General features: G+C 36.8%; 1 protein-coding gene across 3 annotated transcripts in view; it reads right to left on the reverse strand.

Moving 5' to 3' along the window:
* Positions 1-963: 963 nt before the first annotated feature.
* Positions 964-24699, reverse strand: part of MSH3 (mutS homolog 3) — a 118467-nt gene continuing 94731 nt past the window's right edge. For all 3 annotated transcript variants that reach the window (XM_054186851.1, XM_054186850.1, XM_054186849.1), the window contains 4 exons: positions 8429-8615; positions 8089-8218; positions 5332-5506; positions 964-2233 (listed from right to left, as the gene is read on the reverse strand). In XM_054186851.1, the coding sequence (XP_054042826.1) occupies positions 2125-2233; positions 5332-5506; positions 8089-8218; positions 8429-8615 (601 nt within the window). In that variant the 3' untranslated portion in view covers positions 964-2124. The remainder of the gene's footprint in view (positions 2234-5331; positions 5507-8088; positions 8219-8428; positions 8616-24699) is intronic.

Here is a 24699-nt window from a genome sequence, read left to right on the forward strand (position 1 = left end):
TGGATAAATCTGCACTGTACTATATGGTTCATTACAAACTCACCCTAAAACCAGCAGTAAACACATCTCATAATACCATGCTTCTCCGTATAGTGCATTCTCAAATGGCCGTGACTTCTTATATATCTGCTAGGAATTATAATGATCAGCAGTGAATAAAACAGTAGCTTTAATAGCTTGCATATCCAGAAGAAACGTTATCAGAATAGAAAGATAACCTCCGTTGTTGAACCCAGCAGGGCTAAAATCAAGTTATTTCCAACATGATCACAGACATTAAGAGAAAAGCCTGCTGTAATTGCCTTGCACTTGATGGAATGAGCAAGCCAGTAATACCGTGTCCATGTCCCCATTCTTAATTATATTTCTTCAATTTTTTCAGACTGCATCCAGGTGTTTTTTTCTTGTCAGAGCGTAGTCTGAGTGCTCCCTTGAGGGCAGAGAGAGTCTCACTAAAAGCACATTTAGCACATACGGGAATTTAGTAATGGCTCATTTACTCTCTTTTAAGATGATGGTCAGAGGTCCTTAGATCCAATGTACTGCATCTATGTGCATTAATAATGGAGTATTACATTCATTGTGCTTCACAATGTGTGGCACAGATAAACACACATGTGTAACCACACCTTGAAAGATTAGTTTCCTTTTTCAGCTCTTCCAGTTTAGATAAATACACTCCACACTCTGGAAGGAGATGCTCGTACTGATCACTGCTATTTTGAGTAGCAGACAAACTATTTGTTCAAATGATGCTTTGCCATCTGAAGAACCTAGAAAAAAGTCTTTGGTGAAGGTTAGCAATTGTTTATCACAGCTAAAAAAATTACACCCTTTTCTGCACAAAGTTCTTTATATTGGAAGAGCTAATTCAATCACCTACAATAAAATTACTTCATCCGACATGCATTATTTTGCAAAAAATCCCTCATTCCCTGAAAAAATTAGAACGGTTCAGCTGTCTCAAAGATAACAAAACTTCATTTTATTCTTTTCCTTATAGTAAAAATCAAGATGATATTTTATTTCACTTCTTCCAACTTAACAATTTTTTTTTTTAAATACAACAAACTATTTGCCAAGGTCTAAGTATGTGAACATCATTGTCCATTTTCACAGCAAGATATATCACCTGGTTATGTTTATAAAGGAAAACCATTTTGGATGTCACATTCCCATTCGAAATTTGGACTCGATAACTGCAAATAAAAAAAAATTAAAAACATTTCTGTTTTTCCCAGTTTTACTCTGCATTTGACGGAGCACTGGGGATGCCAGTTGCATAGTTTGAATTGCCTCTTTCAATCTTACAATACTCCAACTCCAGTTTGAATTGCCTCTTACATCTTACAATACTCCAACATTATTTAGAGTATGCTTTTCTTCAGACCCACCAGTAAGGGCCAAGATCAGGAAAAAAGCCTAAGCTGAAAAGTGAGCAGGCATTCATGAGAATGATGAAGAGGGAGAACAAAACATAGCCAATGTATATTTTGTGCTGCTGCTCCGAAAAATGCTAGTTGCACCATCATCAATCTCATCAGTAGAAACGAAATTCTCCTACCCAGCCACATAACACACACTTGCTTAAACTTACTGTGCACATAAAATTTAGGGGGTGCTCCACAAACCCAGTGAATTTCAAATGCTTTAATAGTAGAACAAAAAAAAAGTCTCTTTATGGTATTCACTCTTACTGATTACACAGCAGTATAGCATAGTCAACACTCACATTTTCCCCATGCAGAGGAATATTTCTTTAGAAATTGAGGTACAATAAAGTTAAAAGACATTATTTTATTTATAAAAGATTTACCTAATAATTTACCAACATAATTTTTCATGTTTTCTAAACATATTATAAACTAAATCCAATGCCAGTAGACTTTCTGCAATTAAGGAAAAGGGTAGAAAACACTTCAGGGAAGGAATGCAGAGTGAGAAAATGACATACAATCAGGAAGTGGATGTGGGGCATAGTATCACAATGCAGCATCTCTTATCTCTCAAAAGGCAGAAAAGTCCACTTAATGCACCTAGAACTACACCCTGATAGAATCTATTAGTCTCCAGACCTATATTTTGCATCTCCAATATTTTCCATCTTTAAACATGATTTGAGGATTAAAAACTGTCTTTCCTTTCATCTTCAGGTTCACACATACTTTTCCATTTTTGTAGTTCCTGAGAATCCTTTATCTTCCATACTTCAGCAAAGGACTTCAGCTTTTTTCTGGAGAGGGTGAAAAAACAAACAAACAATGAAAATATGGACACATTTTTAAATTAAGGACATCAAACCTTAAAAACCCTACAGTCATCTGCAAAATTTTATACACAGTCAAAAATAGCAGTTTGCGTAGCCCAAAATGTTATGTGATCTTTAAACAATCAGTTCATATTCTCCAATATATGTATTCCAGCTCTAGGACAGTAAACAATTTAATTTTATAACTAACTTACAGTACCAGAAACATTGACAACATGAAATAAAACACTGAGCAAAATGAAACTGTTAAAGGAAATAAATAGTATTGTATTTTGCACCATTTAATTTTCAGCGTTCAGTTCATACAAATTTGCACTGGTAGAATCATGAAGAGATAATGCATTTTCAAAATAAATGAGTACACACATCGTTCCTATTTTCTTTTTAATATTTTTCGATTTAAGAAGGACTCATAAGAGCTGTGACAAATAGCAACAAGACATTTAAAATCGGTTAACACACATTCCTGACGACAAAGATGTCAAGACTGGATGGAATTACCCAGTGAATTTTCTTAAATAATATGAAAGTGATTTAAAAAAATAAGACAAGGCAGCTGGCCTGTGGGTATTGCGACAGCACAAGTATAGTGCTATGAACAGGTCTGAGTTTGATTCCCAAGATCATGATAATCTTTTATTTCCTACCACAGATATACCATACCTATTTTTAAAATTGGTAACGTCTCTTTTGGGGAGAAGGTATAGAAGAATACTTTAACATTTAGATCACATCACGGCAATAAGTGAAAATAGGACTATACAAAAGAAAATATCTCTATAATGACCTACAGAGGAGAACTGGAAAAATTAAGAATTATATAATACAATAATGTATGCACCTTGAAATCATCAAATACATTTGCTATTTTTTTTATTTTTCAATGACTTGAGCTCCAGGTTTATATAGATGCACAAAGGTCCCTCCAAAGTGCATGCAAGAGGTTTACAATGAAGGAATAACCTGGTACAGGACAAATCCGATGAATCATCAGCTGCTGTGTGACAGATGTCTCTTGTCCCTGACCCCCCACCTACCACTGTCTCTCATGAAAGCGGGAGGCTAAAGTGTCAAACTCCTGATGGGGCAGGCTGCTCTGGTAGGCAGGGCTGCAATCTCAAGGATACCTTTACTCTATCGACTGCTGCCAGAATAAAGGGCCTTCTCCTTCTCGTTCCCACCCTTTCCTTCTCCAAGGAAGGAGAAAGAATGACTTTTCAGCTGGATCAGACTCAATATAATGTGTCCATGCAAAAGCCAGCCCTGTCATCAGGGAGAAAAGGTGAGGGAGAACCCCCTCCAGCAGCAGCTTGCAGGAGATGGCCTTGGAGAGTCTTCTCCAGCCGGTCCCTCCCAGGTAGGTGCACTGGTGTAGCTCAGGTGGCAACAGCCTGCAGTGAAGTGTGACGTTCTGGGGCTTCCAGCCTTAGTGGTAAGTCAGCATAAAGGACACATCACAGCTTTAGATTAAGTATTTGTTCTTTTTCACATTAAGAATACAAGCAAATTACATACTGAAAGCTAAAATACAGATGGTAGCTTACATATTCAAAAGCTGATAAATGGGACAAAATTGAGTCCCATAATTAAGATTGCCCAGTCAGCTCTCACTTTACCCCTCAATGGGCACTGTAAATCAGTCTTCTAACAACATCATCACATACTATTTTTACTGCTCATAGGTTTTGTATGCAATTAACTCTCTTTTTAGCAATAAAGAAATGCTAGAACTCTATTTGTGCCCTGTCCAAGTAACATGCTAGCATGATTTCCATGGAACAAAGGAAGATAAACCAAAGGGACACATTATATTATTTCACATCTTAATTTTATTGGACAGTAACTCTGGCCTTCCAGCTCATACTCCCACCTTTCGGAACAACAATTTTTTCCTGATTTTAGAACCATACATATCCTATAACAGCAAAACATAGCTATTAATTTGTTGATTTACTTCTGTCAGTTATGGACTACTATTTCCAATTAACATAAGCTACCACATTGTTTTACCCATAAACTGTCATGTGTCTTCAGAATGTTTTTATTTTCCTTTCTTAAATGGGGATAAAAACTGGTGCTAAGTGCTAAGCACTGTTAAGTTTCAAAAGAACTGCTTGCACCTACAAATAATCAGTACTTAAAATTTTCTTATATGAAAGTGTTCTGTAAGGATTAGTTACGCCCATTAGGCAACAAAGATCTTGATTTATTATATTCCTAGACGGCTATTTGAATTTTGCTGATAGGACTGCCACTGAAAATAACAACAAAAAATTCAGTGGAAATGAATATGACTATTAGCACATATTTATATCTAAACTGTGTACATAATGTTACAGGTTTTATAAAGATGGTGCTATTTGATACACATGGAAATTTTCATAACTAGTGTAATATATAAGGGACATATGCCCCTAAATGAAAATTGGTAAATCAGAAAAATATTAAAATCCCCAGACTTTCTGTAACATTTAGTGTGTTTGGGGGGCAATCAAACTACATTATAAGTATTTATTTTTAAGTTAAACCAGAAAAACAGCATATGCATTCCCTTCTACACTATAGTATACAAATACAATTTCAAGTTCCAAAGTGAATAATATACTTTCTAAATTAAATCTATTAATATTTTCACTATCACTGGTGAGAACAGAAATATGTGTTAGAAGATTGTTATATTTCAAATCAATCTTCCTGAAAACAGTGAAAACACATACCTGAAAAAATATGCTAGTATTTGCCATGAGAAAATAAAAAATAATTTATTCCTAATGTTAGCTCAGTGTGCATTTAGGTTTTTCCTATCTTGTTTCAGAGGGCAGCAATTAACCTTTGACATAATAGCGAACTATAAAATCTGAAGCTTTGATTGAAGTGGATAGCACAATTTATTAATTTTTTTTTTCAAAGCTTTGTTTCACTGTCTCTTTCCTGAAGAGTAGGAAGATAGCTGAAGTAGCTTTTACTGTTGTTTTATTGCACATTGTGTGAAATGCTTTTCAATTCATAGCTGAAGGTTCATTAGTGGGGGACAAAAAAAAAATAATCACAATTTTTCTGACCTTTTCATATTCACTATTGTCTCCAACTCCTTTGATTTGTGAGCTGCTGTCTTCAAGATTTCTTCAGGAATATCTGCCAGTTTGGCAACATTTAGCCCATAACTCCTTGCAGAGACTCCTTTAGTTATTTGATAAAGAAAAGTGATGAATTCAGGATTCTCTTCATCTTCACATCCTAAAAAAATAAAACCAAAATCAAAACCCCCTCTATTATGTAAATAAAATGCAGTAGACTGAAGATTGAAATGGCAAAGACTGTGGTCTCATTATCATTGATGCTTCCTGTATGATATAGTCCATTGAAGAAATATGAAAGAAAAATGTTTCCTTGAGACCACACATTTTACCGACCCATTGAGAGACTGAAAAAACTCTGTAATGTACTTTTACGTGATGTCTTATTAAACAGACTTGTTTGCATGTGTGTGTCTGAAACTTGGCAGCTTTTTATGTCAAATTGATTAGTTATGATTAGTTATGTCAAATTGATTAGTTATATATTCCATCTCACATCTGGTAAACAACGACAGAATAACGTTAAGTGTTGGTAATCCCACAGTCAAGAAGTCTGTAACTACAGCACAAGAAAAATTTGCTGCCTACCAGGAGGCCAGGAGCTATAGAAAATACTTAGGAAAAAACAAAGGTTAGGTTGGTGATCTTCCTCTAGGGATTCTTTCTATTCCATGACAATGAGATGGAAACGTAAGAGCCATCATTATAAATCTGATGACTCCTTCCTTTTCCTTTTTGACATCCTTGTTGCATGTCTGCACAATCCAGGCCTTGTGTAAAGAGCAGAAAAACGACGGTGTCATCCACTGCCATTCATTGTTCTGTCTTAAAAGTGTAGGTTTTTGAAAACAATGGAGATTTCCATAAATGCTGATGACTCAAGCTGATTCGATCTGAGTGATCAAGACAAAGACTGCAAAAAAACATGCCATAAAACTCATCTTAAAACAATTAAAATGTTAAGACGAGCTAAAGATATAGCAGATATGCTATGCAACACAGATATGTTGTTGCTCGCAGGCTGTGGTGCTTACTCTAGCAAAACAGTGACGACTACATATTGCCTGAAGATTCAGGTCAACAAACACGGACAGTAGAAATGCTGAAAAAGAACAGTGAAACAAAGTACAAGGTTTTGTGGACACAACAGTGAAGAAAGAGTAAGTACTGAATGTTGGTAATATCTCAATTGTCTGAGAATATCAGAGATCAAGAAGTCAATTAATGAACTCAGTGAGAAAAGGACATGCTGATGCTCAGGAGACCGTTCCCAGATGTTAACTGGGAACATCGGGTTGGCTAGGTAGTGCTCACCTAAACACAACATTACTTTGAACTACTTGTGACCAAAGCTAACACGTATTTCAGGGATCCCTGCTTCTAATATTAAACAGAATACAAAAAACAAAGTCTAGCCCCACCCAAACCCTAAATTTTTTAACTAACTCTCCAACAATAATTTAAAAAGTGACAGATTATATATTTAAACACATTATTTAGTAGAAAATACTAAAATGTTCTGTACCAATTAGTTTACAATGTAAGCAGATAATACACTATTAAGAATAAATTAGGGAGAAGATTGATGGCAAACACTGTTATCAATTCTTAAAAAAATTCTAGGAACGATTCAGGGAACAGGCCATTACTAGGCAAAGTAGGAAAACCAGAATAAGAGCAGAATTGTAAAGCACCCGACTAAACCTGATTCATCAAGAAAAAAACATGAAAGCAGTTTGTATGGAGGGAAATAGTACACCACAAATCTGTTGTAAATTTGGAACCCATGTGAGTAAGAGAAAGCCAGTGGATAAATCCTATGTAGATTTTTCAAAAGGCTTTTGACAAAGAGTCCTGCATCAAATGCTATTCTGAAAATTAAGCAGTCATAATCTAAAAGGAAGGCCTTTGCATTTGTAAATAATTGGTTAAAAGATAGGAAACCGACAGTAACAGTCAGTTCTCACCATGAAGCGTGACCATTACCGCAGTGAGACAGAGCTGCTTAACATACTCATTACCAAACAAGAAAAAGGACTAAGCAGTAAGGTGACAAACTGTACCGAAAACTAATTCAGAGCAACCATGACAAGAAGAAATGCTATAACTCTTCTGCCTGGTAAGAACAGAACTGAATGGGATTATGATAAGCCTCTACAAAATTAGGCCTGGCATAGAGATGATGAACAGAGATTGTTCCTCTGCCTCTTCTAATTCAAGAACTGGGACCATCAAGTGAAGCTACATGTTGTTTCAAAACAAACAGGAGGTGGTGGTTCTTCACACAATGCAGTGTTAAATTTTGGAGCTGCCTGACGCAACAGGATAAAGATGCTAAAAGTACACTAGACAACCTTGTTGAAAAGAAATCTCTTGAAGATACTAAAAACCAGAAAACACATCTAGCTCTTGAAGCCCCCTGAATAGCAAATGTTTGCAGACAGATCTTTTAGAGAAAGAGTTGCCATATGTTTGATCCCTAATCCCTCCTCCCTAATCCTTTGTATTCGGCTACTGTGAGAAACTGGATACTGCGCTGGGTGATTCTTTTATCTGACCTAGCTCAGTCATCCTTATATTAAAAGAGAAATGGTTGTTCAATTTTCAAGCCCCCCAAAATGTGTGTATAGGCTGACATTCCAGTGAGTTTGGATTTATCACTTTCATGTTGAGGTTTAAATTACTGTAACAATTTCTGCCTATACTTATAGTGCCAGAAACTCAGACAGATTTATACTGCACCTTTTTGTTCAGCACTTTCCTCCTCATTCACCAAGAAAGCCATGTGGTAATTACCAACTTTTTCTGGATACACCTTCTCTAGCTCACAAACTGAGGGATAGTGAGTGACAAACAGTGTCAGCGACTCCACCTACAAAAACAAAACAGACATATAAGAAGGTCTGGCTTTACATTTTTTTTAAACACAGCAGCATAGCACTGCTATCATTTATCCACACCCCTTTGCTCTGAGTTTAGACATGCCACGTTTCTACAAGGAAACACGCACCATGTCAAAGTCAGCCTAACATAGTACAGGCTGAAAAAGCATTCACAAGCATGTGTCAGGTTGAACACTTACATCTCTAATAAAATGTTCAAGTGTAGCGTAAGCAATAGCAATTCCATCATGTGTGCTAGTTCCTCTTCCCAATTCATCCAAAATCACTAGTGATCTTGAAGTTGCTTTTTTTATTATCTCAGCAGTATCTGTCAGTTCTTCCATAAAGGTACTTCGGCCTTTGTAAATGTTGTCTGCTGCACCCATTCTGCATTGGGATACCAAACAGATCAATTTATTAAGTTCAAATAAATGCCAGATAATGCTGAAAAAAAAAAAATCATAATGAAACCATTTTGTTATAAAACTTTTGTTTCTGCTCCAAGCAGAGCAGAAAAAACAAGGCACAACATCCACCTTCCAGAACAAGCTAATGCTTAGGAAACAAAAGCAACGGCAGCACATGGTGCAGATGTGAGGGTACTCTAAAAGACCGAAAAGTCCAGAGGGAACTACTCGTGTATCATTAAATAAGGGCTTGCATGTGTTCTCCAGGAGAACAGGGTACACCGGTCCTATGGGCATCTGGGGGAGGTTAGGCTGTAGGGACAGCAGGGAATTTTTCTGAGCCATCAGTAATCTAGTCCCAAGGTAAATCCATAGACTGAAATCTCAGCATCCCATGTCAAGTACAGGAGTCAGGGGGGAAAAAGAGGAGGTAGACAAGGGAGTATTTTTTATCATGCAATTCTTCCACCTTGACAAACAGTACAAGGCAGCCTGCTCTTCCCTTAAAGAAGACCCTGGGAATTCAGACCAGTCAGCTCACTAGAAGGATTCCAGCAAAGCAAGCCGTGAAAATCAATTTTATTTTTCTGGTTTAGTTTGACCATCTAATTTGTATGCTATACACCTGAAAGTATCAGATATTAGAATTTCCACTTAGTGACAGAGTGGACACACATGTGACCAGGTATTTGCGCATCCAAACAGATAGAGCAGTTAGTTCCTTTAGACAGTAACAAAATAACAATGATTTCCTCAAGTTACACAGCTACACTAGCATGCTTAAACATGATTTTGAGTGAAAGATTTCTCTCCTCATCCTTTTACACAACGGTCCTTGAACTTACTGGTCTCCATGCAGGTGAGCTTCTCCTCTGCTCCACACACATACACACGCGCACACCACACACACAAGTTCCTTCATGTTTCATACAAGTCTCTTAGCGCTGTTTCAGATTCATGCAACCTCCAATCCTCACATTCTATCTCGAATTGTAAAATCACAGTTTTCATCTCAGAGACCTGAAACCCACCCTGGTTTTCTTCTGCAGGTTTCCTTACCTATCCAATTAATATGCTTTCTACCTGGAAGAAAGAACATTTCCTTTTTTCATATATGCTTTTCAATTATATTAATGACATTACAACATCACTTCTGAGATAGGTTATCATTATCAAGCCACTGAGTAGGGCTGTAAAAAAGGATTTGTTCACTCTCATCAGCCAATAATACAGTTACATACAAGCCACACTGATTTAAGGAAAACTGACTCATGGGCTTAGCATATTACATTTTCAAATATAACAGCTGGCCACAACAGTATTTAAAGCCAATCAAAACCTTTAAAGAGAATCCCAATATAGCTTTTTTTGCTCTCAGTCTTTTGCTGCATCTCTCTCTAATATAATTGCTTCTGTTGCCTACAGAAGCACTAACAAGATACTCATCATTTTATACGGATCTTATGATTGTCGAGAGTAACTGACTACCCATACCAAAACCTGGCAGGCTGGACGCAGTACAGTTCTGATTCCTCTACATTCTCTGGTTCTTGGCCTGGAAATTTTGTATGGCGGCAGGCATAACTTCACAATACACAAATCTTCAATTATAAATGAACTAATTTTGGTTAGAGATGGGCACTATGATATAATGAGCAAAGTGAGTGTTTTTATTTCATTATGTGTGTGCTCACGTACACGAAGAGTAGGTATATTCCCACATTCTCTGGAAGAAAGGCGATTTTGCATGTAAGCTAATTAAACTTTACGTTAATTTCACTGAATTAAATATATAATTCAGGATATTGAGGCATTGTGAAATTAAAATTTATTAAGTCATTTACTATTGTAATCCTTTTAAATGCTGGGTTAAGAACTATGAACATATATACTGAATTTCTCACAGCGCCCCCAAGACGCCCCAGTCCCTCTCCGAGTTTGGTCCAGCCACCATGTACTACTGTAAAATCAAACAATCCCCTTGTAGTGCAATATTGCACAGATCTACAGAGAATAATATACATTAGATTTATTTTTAACACCATTAACTACAAAAAAGTTCACCAGAATGAAAAATACTTTTTATGTCCAAACAATCTCTGGCTCCACAATGGGCAACTTTAAGGTTAGTTTCTGACCCCAGGATTATTAGTATTATTATTATATCAATTTTATTTGGCTTTTCGTTACTGAGATAGCATCTAACAGGCTCTCTGTTATGCGCCTATGCTGATTACACTGTGAGTTCTCAGTTATATTTTTCTCTTGGATTGCATCATTTCCATAGAGCTCTCAAAATCATTTAGTCATTTCGTATCTTATTTGCATTCACAAAAATAATTTTCAGAACTTCCTCACTAAATGCTCCAGATACAAACAGAAATGAGTATTATCGTTCTCTTGTTGTTAACAACAGCTGCAAAAGAAGCCTTTCTTTTCAGCATCTTAAAACATTCAAATCTGACTCGGGCTTATCTACAGATTAAAAAAAAAACCACGTGTATTTTTAAATGACATAAAATCTCTTAAATGTCATGCTTTGAAAGTGCATAAAATTGTTCCTTCTGCCTCTGCCCTTGAACTAGAATAATCATACTTGTTTTTCAAACTTATGTGATAAGCAATATTATGCCAGAAAAAATTAAGAATAACTATTTTAATGTGGATGATTTTATTTATAAAACTAACAGTTAATATGCAGCAAAGCATTGCTCCCTAACTGTATGCTGTATTATTCCTGATACAATGAAGCTTTGGAAGTCAAAACATCTATTGCTTAAACAATTATTTTTCTTCAAATTTATAACAGATGTGAATTTACATTTTAATGTAGCTTGCCTCCTAAGTGTTTTTACACATCAAAACATTAAACTTTTTCCTATAACATTCAACAGAATCCAGATTATATACCACTGTTGGCAGTGGTACTGCCAACTCTATACTCTATACTCTATACTCTATTACTCTATAGGTAATACCTGGGATGCTATCTTTATGAATTGTTAGGGTAAAAATCCTAAAAGAAATGTTGCAGATGATACTCATCTTAGCCTTAATGCATCCAGCACTTAAACCATCTTTTTTTTGTTTGCTTTTTTTTTTGTTTTTATACATGGTCCAATAAAGTCTCCAAGACTCACTTTCTCTGGAAAGCTCCCTTCTGTTAAGCCTACACAAAAATAACTATTTGATTATATTTCAATGCTGCATTCATCACTACAGTAGATGACAATATAGTAAAATATGGGAAGAGGTATGAGTCGTCCCTGAGTGATGCAGGCACGTTATGCATTACCTGCATTTTCTTTTCTTCCCTCTCTTAATTAAAAAAAAAGAAAAAAAGAAAAAAAGAAAAAAAGAAAAAAAGAAAAAAAGAAAAAAAGAAAAAAAGAAAAAAAGAAAAAAAGAAAAAAAGAAAAAAGAAAAAAGAAAAAAGAAAAAAGATAAAAAGATAAAAAGAAAAAAGATAAAAAGATAAAAAGATAAAAAGAAAAAAGATAAAAAGAAAAAAGATAAAAAGATAAAAAGAAAAAAGAAAAAAGAAAAAGAAAAAAGAAAAAAGAAAAAAGAAAAAAAGAAAAAAGAAAAAAAGAAAAAAGAAAAAAGAAAAAAAGAAAAAAGAAAAAAGAAAAAAGAAAAAAGAAAAAAGAAAAAAGAAAAAAAAAAAGAAAAAAGAAAAAAGAAAAAAGAAAAAAAGAAAAAAGAAAAAAGAGAAAAAAGAAAAAGGAGAAAAAGAAAAAAAGAAAAAAAAGCAGTGTCCAGGAAAAAAAGATTACAACAGAACAAGGCAGTCACAAAAGCAAACCATTAGAGCAAGAACAATGCCACACAACTTCACCAGCTCTATTCTACTTGTTAAAACACCAGCTGCTGGAAGTAGTGACACAGTTAATAAGAAAATTTCCATTTTTGCTATGGAATTTCTAATGTCTATGTTCAGAAAGATTACTGCATTCTGCCCACGAGGAGTGTGCAGACATCCAATGTGAAGAGTGCCTCTTTAGTGCTGGCAAGAGATCCATCACTCCTCAGCAAATGCAATTTGGCTGGAAACCACTTGTTATAATGTCTCTTTGACAGCCAACCAAATTTCATAAAATTAAAAGCTCTTCATCTTATAATGTTCAACACATTTATTATGTAAAGAAAAAAAAAAAAGAGGAGGCATTATCTCTTTTCAGTGCTAGGTTTCAAGTGATAAAGATTCCTGTCTACAAGCTCAGAAAAAACAACAGGGAGGCAATGTTTTCATAAATTAACTTTTGGAGGATAAGTTAGATACTATGCAGCAGTAGCTAGCTTTATGTAAAACGGCTAGCACTACATGCTTAACCTGTATGTGACCCCTTGGAGAAAAAGATACAGATTTCCTTATTCTGCAGTAGCAGCATTCAAATGGCTGTTTTTTCAACCTGCTCTCCTGAGTCAATACATGCATATAAGTACTGACCTTTTCCAATGCAAGTGTTCATCATCCTGGGATGGTATCCTATGGTAATTTTTCCTCCGAGGCTCTATAAATGTTGGGATTTTTTTTCATGATACAAGCTATGATACCACTTAGAAACCACTAGGATTAAACAGCGTAACTTTTTTCCTTGCATCTCAAGAATTTTTATGTAGTCAGCATCCATTTAGACTTGCTCTCAACAGGCAAGAACTAATATTGCTAAACTGTGTGGTCCTGAAAGTTCCCTCAAAGTCTGGTGATTCAAGCTTTTGATCGGCTAGACATGTCTGAGGGCTTTGACAGCCATCAATGAAAAATTTGTATGGAAGGAGGAAACTTAAATTAAGGCCTCTGAGGTCTTGGAGCTCCTTCTTTCAGCATCGTGTCACTACTGCTCTCAAAAAACCAAAGTGTCCTGGAGAAGGGGATAGACTTTCAGACTTGACGATTAACAGTGGCATAAAACAATAGAATAACGCAAAACATTGCTTTGGAGCAGAGCAGAGAGGCCCCCAGAGAACTGCAGCTGCCCTATGCCAGCAGTCCAGGGGTGAAAGTGTCGCAATGTAGGTTAAAACAGAAATTGCGCTAGTATGACAGAAGGCAGTGAAAAAAAAAGGAATTTCCCAAGCAGAAAAATGAATCCGAAATCCAGAAGCTTCTAGTTAAGGCTTTTTCCATGCTATCTTTCAAAAGAAGTTATCCAACATGTTGTTAGTTGGTTTGGTTATAGAATTAAGAGCACTGTGTGGACCTCAGGTATTTCATTATTCTTGGAGCCCAAGAGCAACCTTTGGTAACAAAAAGCAACTACATAGCACAAAACGAATCCTAGAAAACAAGACTGCAAAGCCATTCGCTACAGCATTTCTTTCCTACAGTTGTCAACATCCTGCTGCTCTTTATTAATTCCTAGTTTATAAAATACTTAATGATGAAAAAAAATGAAATTTAAGATTTTTCAGTTTGATTTTAGAAGCGTACACTTGGCTTTAAAAGTTCATCTAAAATACTTACTGGAGAAATGAAACCTAGTGCTTGTTACAGAAGAATAAGCCTAATTAGTACAGGGTCTCTACACGCTGCCTTTGCAATTTTCAAGAGAAAGCATTCAGTTTTCCAGCCATGGTTTGTCTTCCCAGAGATTAGAATTGAAGCCAGACTTCATCTCAGAATGTACTCATAGTCAAATTATTTATTCATCAAGAACAATTAACATTAAAAGAAAATTACTCTTTTCTCTGAGAATATCTTAAATGCAAGGTGTAGAATACCGCTCTCTCAACATCAACAACAAAGACCTTCCTCCTGTGATTCAAAGAGAACAGTGCAAAAAATACAAATAAAATAGATTCATAATGTGACTTTACAATTCCACTCACTCCCTTTCACACAAAACCTTTCAAAATGTCATTTCAAAGATCTCTGTTTTTGAACAGGATTTATTTAAATTAAAATAACTAGTTTACAGAAAGAAAGGATTAGATGGGGTCTTGCCTTACAGTTTATCCCTTTTCTTGCATGGGACCATTCTCTACAACACATTTTTGATCAATTTTTTGTAAAGTATCTCATAACAACTGTTTTGTATGCTTTTATTTTTTGGGAGAAAACATTCTTCCCAGCTGAAGTTTCATGTGGTCTCTGCAGAAAACAAATGGTTGCAAAAGTGTGAAGAGCTTAACTGAAGATTATGTTTTTAAGAACAGAAAAACTTGATACTGATCCTGACATGAGTGGAAGAACACACGCGCAGTTTCATTTCAACACCTAGGTAAATCTCATCCCATTGAACCAGGTTACTGACTTCCTACTAAGCACCTAGCAAACAAAACTTATTGAGACTTCACAGGTTAAAAATTAAAAGCCGTTTTCAAATTAGTCTGCCAAGAAAATGAAAACAGGCATCCTAAATGGATGACTGGCAGGCTGGCTATTGCATATCCTCTCCTACTGCAGTCCCAAAAATCCCAACACCTTTAACCAGAACAATCGTCCAGTTTTGCCCACAAAAGTGACTTCAATCTCTCTGTGTATTTTAGAAACACTCAGACTGCTAGTAAGAACTTCACAGTGGTTAGTTAGTGGTTACAACTTAGATATTGTAACTTCTGGCTACTTTCCCTGTACAATGAGAATTTATCAAGCAATCCTTGAAAAGATAGCATCTGCAAATTTATAACAGTTCACTGGCAAGAAACTAATGCTTCACGTTCCCCCACAGAGTACTGGTAAATCATTTACTTCAAGCTCTTACTAATTCAAACCAAAAACTGACAGTAAGAAAAATAATTTACAGAAACTGCAATTACAGAATTTTAAAAAATAACTCTTATCCTAAGTATGACAGAAAGCATTGTTATCAGGATAGCTATTACTTTTGCATTATTCATGGACAACTTCTAAAAAGTAAATGTGTGCAAAGTTACATGGACGACGATGATAAGAAATCAGAAGACGCTCATGATACTAAGCTATTTACAGTCAACATCCACACAACGTGCTCAACCATTTCTACAACTGCTTATTTGCAAATTTTAAATGAAGAAATACTGACGGTATGTTACCCAATTTAGAAGAACAATTGTTGAAAAGCCTGACAGAATGCATTACACATTTAATGTAAAATACATTTTTATTTTATATATTATTGTAGACGTACAATATATTCTCAGTCACTGAGAAACTACTGAAACTAGTAAAACCTGAGACCACCAGGGATACAGACTTCACATTATCCTGGAAAGAAAAGCAAGTCCAAAGCAATTTTAACACTCTGTTTCATAGCATTTTTTACCTTTTTTTTTTTCCTTTTCCATATCACTAGGTAATTGAAATAGCCAGAACATGTAATCACTTAAATCCTCATTACCTTACAGACCTGGCCAAGAGGAGCATGCTGCACGCACAAGCACACTAGTATATTAAAAACCCCTGTATCTAACAGGATTAGCTTTCGAGATGTGAACTGCATTAATTTTTTTTGCTGAAAGCCAGGGAAAGGAAAACGTCCATGGATTGCAGTGAACATTCAATATTTTAAAAGCTTCACCTTGACTGACAGAACAGGTAGGACTGAGTTCAGAAGATGAAATATGGGTCTAGTCAATGCAGTCACTGAGTGACAAGAACTTACCAATATCCTCTCATTCCTAATGCTTTATAAGAAATTCAGTAGTTCTTCCAAAAGCTTATGCTACATTACCTCGTGAAAAACACCTGAGAAAGTCCTTTTCTGAAATTCAGCGATGATACCCTCAATAATATGTGAACTCTTTAAAAATACTTGTCACCTAGGGCAAATACATCACTTATTAAAATAATCCAGTAGATTTCTGGTTAATTCTGGTTAATTCTAAAGTTTTCCATTGTATTTCAAAACTGGACTTGCTCGAGTCTAAGTTCCACTTTCTCCGCCCCACGCCACTCACAACCCTACAGCAGCTGGCTGTCAGGAAGCAAGGGACAAGCCCTTGAAGGAGCAGGGTGTCCAGTATCAGAACAAGGACACAATAGCAATACCTTAAATTCCATGTGCAAACACGCGTAGGATTTTATACCTAATGCATCAATGGGTTGATTTCCACAGGTCCATCACCTTTTACATTTATTCAAACACAGAAATAAGCATTTCTTTTTCTTGCCCTCAGCGAGAAAGCTGTGATTTGCTCCTGCACAGAGGTACCAAACTGAGGTTTCTGTTGCAGCTTCTCCTTCTGATTGAGAGATCTGCCAGCGCAGACAGTGCACTCCAGAAGGCCAATACTAGATGGAGAACTTTATGAAAGCTCCATTAAGCAACTGAAGCTCCAAACACATGCTTTTACCCTGATTTCTCTGCAGGAAACCATTAACAGGGTATAAATGGTATTGATGGTCAAGGGAGAGAGCAGATTAAGAGTACAATCATTTTGCTGAAGGATAAATTACAAGCATAGATATTCAAATTAGGGTGTTTATTTGCAAGCCACCAATATTAGCCTGAAGAAGCTGAAAAAATTAAGATAAAGAAAAAAACAACCCTAAAATATGCACAGGTTTACACTTACTACTCTCGGATTCCAGCGAGGGAACTCAAGGTAATTAAGTTAATGTGCATATGTAGCTGAGGGATTGAGGCCAAGGGGGGATTAAAAAGCAGAAACTATAGCAACAGACTAGGGACAATAGCTGAAGCATTCAGCGCAAGTGAACTTTTCCCCTTTAAACCTGTGGACGCTACAGAAAATCCCATTCAAATTGTGACTAGGTTAAATCATAGCATGGAAGAGTTTTAGAAAGTTAAATATCATCATTCAATGTAAGAGTTTCAACTTTACTGTAAAAGAGATGGTCAGCTTCACAGAAAATTTTCTTTCTACCTCCCTCCTACATACACCATTATGGGGGAAAGCCTCTCAATCCCTTTCAGGAATACTGCAATATGCAGCCGAAATTTTATAAATCTCACTGTATATATAGATAAATGTCCTTTATTGACTTAAAAGATTTTTCAAACCTAATTTAAACCCCTGCAAACAAAACAGTTGTTTGGATTTACAGATTTTATCAAATGCCATGTATGTAAACCAAAGACTGTTTTGTTAAACATTATATTATTACATTTATATGACATATAAACCTAACACTGCAGATGCACGTTACTATGAAATGAACAGACATGAAGGTAAATTAGTGACAAATATATGCACACCACAGCTTAATTTATTTCTACAAAGCTACAGAACACTGTCAGAAATAGTTACAGTTCAAACGTACTGATATGTCCAGCCATAACTTTTCTAGAGAAACATAACAAAATAGTTTTCAATTTAACAACACTAACTACAATTTTTAGTTATTATCTTCTTTTTCAAAAATAACATGTCCACGTGATAGAAAATGGGTGCAATGAATTTAATACACCACCCTTTTTTTTCCCCTGAAAGCTGAGAATAATTTACCCCAGAGGTATAATTATATGATTGTAAGCATAAATGAAAGGCTTAAGCAATTTGTGTTATTCTGGCAATAAACACAAATATAATTAAGCAAGAACAAAACAAAATACTCTGCTATAAAGAAGTAACATTTCTGAAAAGTACTTTTGGGTTCCTGAAAACTAGCAAGTTCTGTTTGTCTGACTGTGGTTGCTTTCCAGAGCAAGACAAACAATACTTGTTCAGCATATCAATATATAAAATTCTCGTGTGGACTTGCCAGTCATTTGGGATTGCTTTCTATGAACGGTTCCGTACTTTCTGCACAATACATAAATTAATGTGCATGGCAAAACCAGTAAACATTACTACATATATACAGAATAAACAAAGATGTGAAAAGGTACCTTAGCTTTTAAATTTTCTGACCTTTATCTATTAGAGTCTAACTGTACAGGCAAATTCAGAGAATTTAGGTTTTGTTCAAAGGAAAATCTGAATGACTTAAATTTAAACCTTTATTCTCAGGTATAAAAAAACTAAAAAAACCAAACAAACCAAAAATCCAACAAGGCATCAACCATAGTTTTGGCCAAAAAAAGGTAACATACAGACAAGTTACTCTGCTGAGATAAACTCCTCCACAGTTTCTGTTCGGCACTCAATCTCCTGGTGATTTCTGTATTACACAGGACACCTGCAGACTGCCCTGTTAAACACTGCTGTCACCTCGAGACTAGAATTTCGTAGCCTAGATTTTTATTATAAAGGTATGAAGAATCTGACTAGCTGAATCTTCATGCTGGGTTTTGTGATTTAACTGATATTTCTAGGACAGACAGGAAGACTAATCTTCATAATCCTACCCTGTAAGCCTCAAAGAAATCAATAAAGCTTAATAAAGCAATAAATAGAAACAAGGAATTTTTTAGTTTGGTAACTGATGTTTTGAGTTAAAAATGACAAAATTTGCATGTGATATAAAAATGAGAGGCTATATGCAATTCTCGCTAAATACTGAAGAGTTCGTCATAAAGGACAACAACTTACTGCTAAGTGTGTGCGTGCACAAAGCCTATGTCAGTCCAGTCCAACGATCTGACTAATTGTGGAGGTTGTGACCAGCATAAGAATTCTGAAAACAACACAGAAACACTGAAACGGTAATCATGCAGTAATTTCAGGGAAAGATTTTTCAGTAAATTAAAAAAAGAAAAAAAAGTTATTATTATGTAATCTCATGTATAATTCCAAATATACTATATTTTAAGATTTGTTATAAAACAACATCAGTGTAAACCCCCTCAAGGGGTGAAAAGCAATGCCCATCATACTCCACCCTACATAGAATAAAGGACTAACAATAAAATGGGAAAGATAGTAAAATGGATGATTAGGGGACTAAAGCATTTCTCTTAAGAAAGGATGAGGGATTTAAGTCTTTTTAGTCTGGAAAAAAGACAACTGAAGGGGGGATCTTATCAATGTTTATAAATACTTAAAGGATGGGGCCAGGCTCTTTTCAGTGGTGCTCAGTGACAGGACAAGAGGTAATGGGCACAAACTTGAGCATAGGAAGTTCCAGCTAAACATGAGAAGGAACTTCTTTACCCTGAGGGTGGCAGAGCGCTGGCACAGGCTGCCCAGAGAGGTGGTGGAGTCTCCGTCTCTGGAGACATTCAAAACCCGCCTGGACGCGTTCCTGTGCCACCTGCTCTGGGTGACCCTGCTCTGGCAGGGGGTTGGACTAGATGATCTCCAGAGGTCCCTTCCAACCCTACCATTCTGTGATTCTGTGAAAGGCCCATTTACTACATAAAAGCTCCCCAAATCTTTCCTGCACTCTAGTAATCAATTTAAAATGTCATAAGCACGCTGCCCCCTCAGCAATCAAGGCTCAGTACGCAGACAAGCTTTGGACGGAGGATGTCCATTTCTTTATTGTGTTCAGTGAAAAATGAAGAACACTCCTAAACCATTTTCAAGCAAGTGAGTTCCTGGGCAGTCTCCTTGCAAAAATACAGCTCATCAATGAACCGAGCAATGCATAAATAGCAAAGAATATAACAAGCTGCATTATTGTTATAAACTGCTCGCTCTCTCAACCTTCATTTGCCTATTGCTGTGCAAATCGCACCGTTTCTGCAGTGAAGCTCTGAAATAATGGATCTATGTTACTTATTTATTATTTTAAATACAAAAATTTTCCCTCTCTATCCTGCTCCTGTGCAGCTCCCGTGGTAAACTGGTAAAACTGGAATGAAATTAGCGCAACATTATTTGCCTAGTTACAAAAAGCTGGGTAGTTTTTTGCCACCAGCAGCTGGATCAATGGAATGTTCATCTCCATTAATATTTACAAGCACTATTTTGTGATTTACCTCACGTTTCAATTTATTGTGAAAGGCACCTGGAAAACATCTTCCACTCAATTTCCATTCCAGTAAAAACATTCTCTTTTTCCTGCTTCACATACCGCTCCAACCTATGCTTTCTGATTTTCTCAAGACTTCTTATAAAATATACTCTTAACAAGCCTTGGAACATTTTAATCTGTTAATCATGCAATATTAAATATCTTTCAAATTTTTATGATGGTGATATTCCAATGAAGCAAAGAAAAAAATAAATACAATCATCCAAAATCGATTGCCCAAATGTTTGCGGTGTTAACACAATATTTGCTTTCCATCATGATTTTTAATCATACTAAAATTCATAATGATGCCAAAAATATATTTTATACAGTTAAAAAAAATAATGTTTGTCTAGAGAGAAAATAGTGAGGTTTGTCTACTAGTTTGTTTCAGCTCAACACACTCTTGACAAAACAGTAATATGAGTTGGTCAAATTGTCAGAATTAAATAGCTGTTAAAGTATTTAGGGAGGCAACATCCAAAATATGTCTATTGTAAGACCCAATCTTTTTCAAAGGTCAGTTCCACCATTTAGAGATCAGACAAACAGACATTTTGAATAAAATATACTGAAGAAAGCATTATGGCGTGTTTGATGCACAGCCTTTAAAGAAATGTGGGTTGATAAGAGCTGAGTTTTTTCAGGTTTTTTAGTTTACTTTGAAGAAATCCTTCATCCTTAAACCATCCTCTAAGCTTTAACAGCATTTCTTTCCAGATTATCATCTCTTATCTTCTATACCATGCCAAAACAAGATAAGCATTAGGGACCTTAAAACAACTTCAGCTGTTCCTAAAGGTCCCTTGTACCAAATTTGCTATACTTTGTGTAATATACACATGTTGGTGGAATAAACTTGTACTTCTCCTACATGGGAGAGCAATATGCCAGTCAGAAGCCGACCCCAGTTTGTTTTTCCACCTTGGCAGAGGTGGTTGCTGTGCACAGTAAGAGGACTTGATAGAAAAAACATATTATCTACACTCTCCCGAGTCCTCTGCATCTCATGTTTGTGCTCTTCAGCTGATGATCACGCCATTGATAATACATGAGATCTTTCTGGCACAAGGAAAACAAAACCCCAAAAATAGTAGCGTACACCAATGCAAAAAGACCTCCTGCCCACATCCTGCAGAAGCAGAGATACTTGCAGTCCTTGCAGGGGTTATGTGAACAAGCCAAGGGCTCCATGCATTCTGCATTTTTGCACAAGCCTACAGAGGTGCAGCCACAACTCTCCCTTATTTTCTGGCCAGTAAGTTCTCTTTTAGGTGCCAACTACCAAGTCTGAGAAATAATATGGGTGAAAGGATCCATGATGGCTGTATATCTCATACAAGAAATGTCACTTTGGGATATGTAAATGCCCTTTCCTCGTCCATCTTCATGGATTCAATTGCACGTGACTGACACAGCTCTTTCTGCTCACAAGATGATGGAAAGGAGGCGTGCTAGTCACATCAGTTGGGCAGGCATTCAAATACTGCTTTTTAGACCTAACATAAGCTCTCACTCATGTGACTGTACAATGCTCACAAATTTAAGTGGAACATCCCACTTGCGGATTTCAGGATCAGTTGAAGACAACACCTGAGCAGTAGCAGAGCAAGTGTTGACAGGTAGCAAGGGAACTACAGCCACCAGCTGGCAGAATAGCACGACACACTGAATTACCCACTTAGAGGGGACTCTGCGATGAAATGTCTTGGCCTTTAAAGCAGCTTCCTACTGACAAAAAGAGACTTAATCTCATCAGTGTCACCATGTTAAGCCAGGCATACATATAAATAATGCCATTTCTTCTTTAAACGGGAATGCGTAATATAAGTTGACTGGCTGACTCATGCAAAGGATTAAAATCATGCATGGTCACTTTGCCCAAAGAACTGAGAAGAGAGAAGGAGCTTGCTTTCCTTGCACGTATTCTCTTTCTCAGAAGAGAAAGAAGGATTATCTGTTGGGCACTACTAGGGTGCCTCTAAGACAGAGTGCCGCTCCGTCACAAGAAAGCAGCTTCAACTGTGATAAAAAAGCCATGCTGGAGTGATGTGCTGGTCTGGGACTGATTCCTCGCTGACTCCCATGGCAAACCAAGTAACGTATACACTTGGGATGTCTTTTCAAGGGTACATACAGCCTGTTCAGAGATGTTTTGCCAGACTCTAGAAAGACTGAGCAAGTGAGGGCATGAGTAGAGTCCCCTGAACCGTGTCACCACATGAAACAGCTATGAGGACACAGATGATGCTCACATGAGTAGATCCTGAAACATAATTTTCATAAGCAGGAGGTGATCCTCAGTTCGCAAGTCTCTCAGTAGCACTGTTGGAGTTGACTTGGAGTGACGAAAATTCCTTCCCTTTACTGAACCCACTGAGCAATTTGGAATTGCCACTCCTTGTCAAGGTACATGGCTGGAACTGGATCTTGGCTGACGGATTTTAAATAAAATGACCCAACTAAGGCCAGTGGTAAGGGGGATGAAACTGCCTCATTATTTCACTGTTGGATGAGGCTGGCAGTTCTCGATCAATGCAGAAAACATCCTTTCCTTTCCTTTCCCTCCTCCCTCTCCTTATAGACCCAGAGATCACAGAAATTGAGAGCAGTTTCCCATGTATGAAGGGCAATGAGGTAAGTCTCTGTGCTGGGGTCTGAAGGCTGCCTTCAAAGACACCTTCAAGAAACACAGCCTGAACCTGATGTTCTCTCTTGGTTTCCACATCTGGGAACACAAGTAGACCACATGCAAGCCAGGGACACATGCAAGTACCTCAGCAGGACACAGCTTCTGCTGAATCAATCAGAAGCATCAAGTCACTATATGATGGTAACAGCTTGAAGTCACAGGGTCTAATTTATATGGCTCTGCAACTTTGTCATGGCAAACAGACATCTAAGGATCAGCTGCTTGAAGATTTCTGTGCTCTAGTTTTAGTTGAATGAGCAACTATTACATGTGTTCAAAATAATTATACAAGGAAAACAGACAGACAAGAAAATACTAAAATAGCGATATAACTTGCACCTTGGAACGGATAGATTCAGGATTCCATTTGTGGCCATGTCTATCTGAAAGACCCTGTATATAGACATGTAATACAAGCTAGAAGAACAAAACCATCCCTCCTTAGCCAAGGTGAGCAACCACCATCTGTTTCCACATTTTCAGAAATACAGTGGAATTTGAACTAAATGAGTATCTCCTAATTATAGACTCAGCAATGAGAAGTGTCCTCCATGTTAAAAATACATTTAAATAATCTGTTACAAGGATAAAATGTAGGGCAAAGATCTGTACACCTAAATACAGATCATGTGATGTGCAGAGATTATACCAAGACAATTGTCTTGAAGTGCAGGAGAAAGAATTAAACTGCTGCTTACCTAGGCAACCTATCACTACCCCCTGTTGACCTGTATTGCCAACCTCCTCCACCCCTGTTTTCTTAATATAACTTCTTAGACAATTCAAACTCTATATCTTTGCCACCATGAAGATTAACAGCGTCTGCAAACAGCAAGATAACTCTCTTGAGAAAGATGAAGTGCATGAGAGGATAATCTACATGCATCTTACTGATGCTTCTATTTATTCCTTTAACCTTTAAGCATGCAGCCCATAACATGCAAGAGGCAGTTTTCAAATGCAATTGAAGAACAGTGCATTGTATTAATTCAGACAACTGAAGCTGCACCTTTAATAGTATGCCCAGTTTGGCTGATGGTATAAAACCTCACTGGAAGATGTATATCACCATAGTGTGACTGTGCATACTTACGTCCGCTCACTGAAAGAAGTGAAATGTTTCAACACACGAAGAAAAAGCCAGGTAAGTGCTGCTCAGGTAAGTGCTCCTCTAGGAAGGAAATTCTTTTTGTCCCTTTACCATCACCTAGAGTTGGTAGGAGTTAGTCTCCTTCACAGTATTCTTTCTAATGATAGCTTCTGATTTCAATAAATTGATGATTAGGGGATTGGAACACCTCTCCTATGACAAAAGGCTGAAGGATTTGGGTCTCTTCAGTCTGGAAAAAAGACAACTGAAGGGGACATCTTATCAACACTTATAAATACTTAAAGGGTAGGTGTCAGGAGGATGGGGCCAGGCACTTTTCAGTGGTGCTCAGTGACAGGACAAGAGGTAATGGGCACAAACTTGAGCATCGGAAGTTCCACCTAAACATGAGAAGGAACTTCTTTACCCTGAGGGTGGCAGAGCCCTGGCACAGGCTGCCCAGAGAGGTGGTGGAGTCTCCATCTCTAGAGACACTC

Source organism: Rissa tridactyla, chromosome Z, assembly GCF_028500815.1.
Source record: "Rissa tridactyla isolate bRisTri1 chromosome Z, bRisTri1.patW.cur.20221130, whole genome shotgun sequence".
Taxonomy (NCBI): domain Eukaryota; kingdom Metazoa; phylum Chordata; class Aves; order Charadriiformes; family Laridae; genus Rissa; species Rissa tridactyla.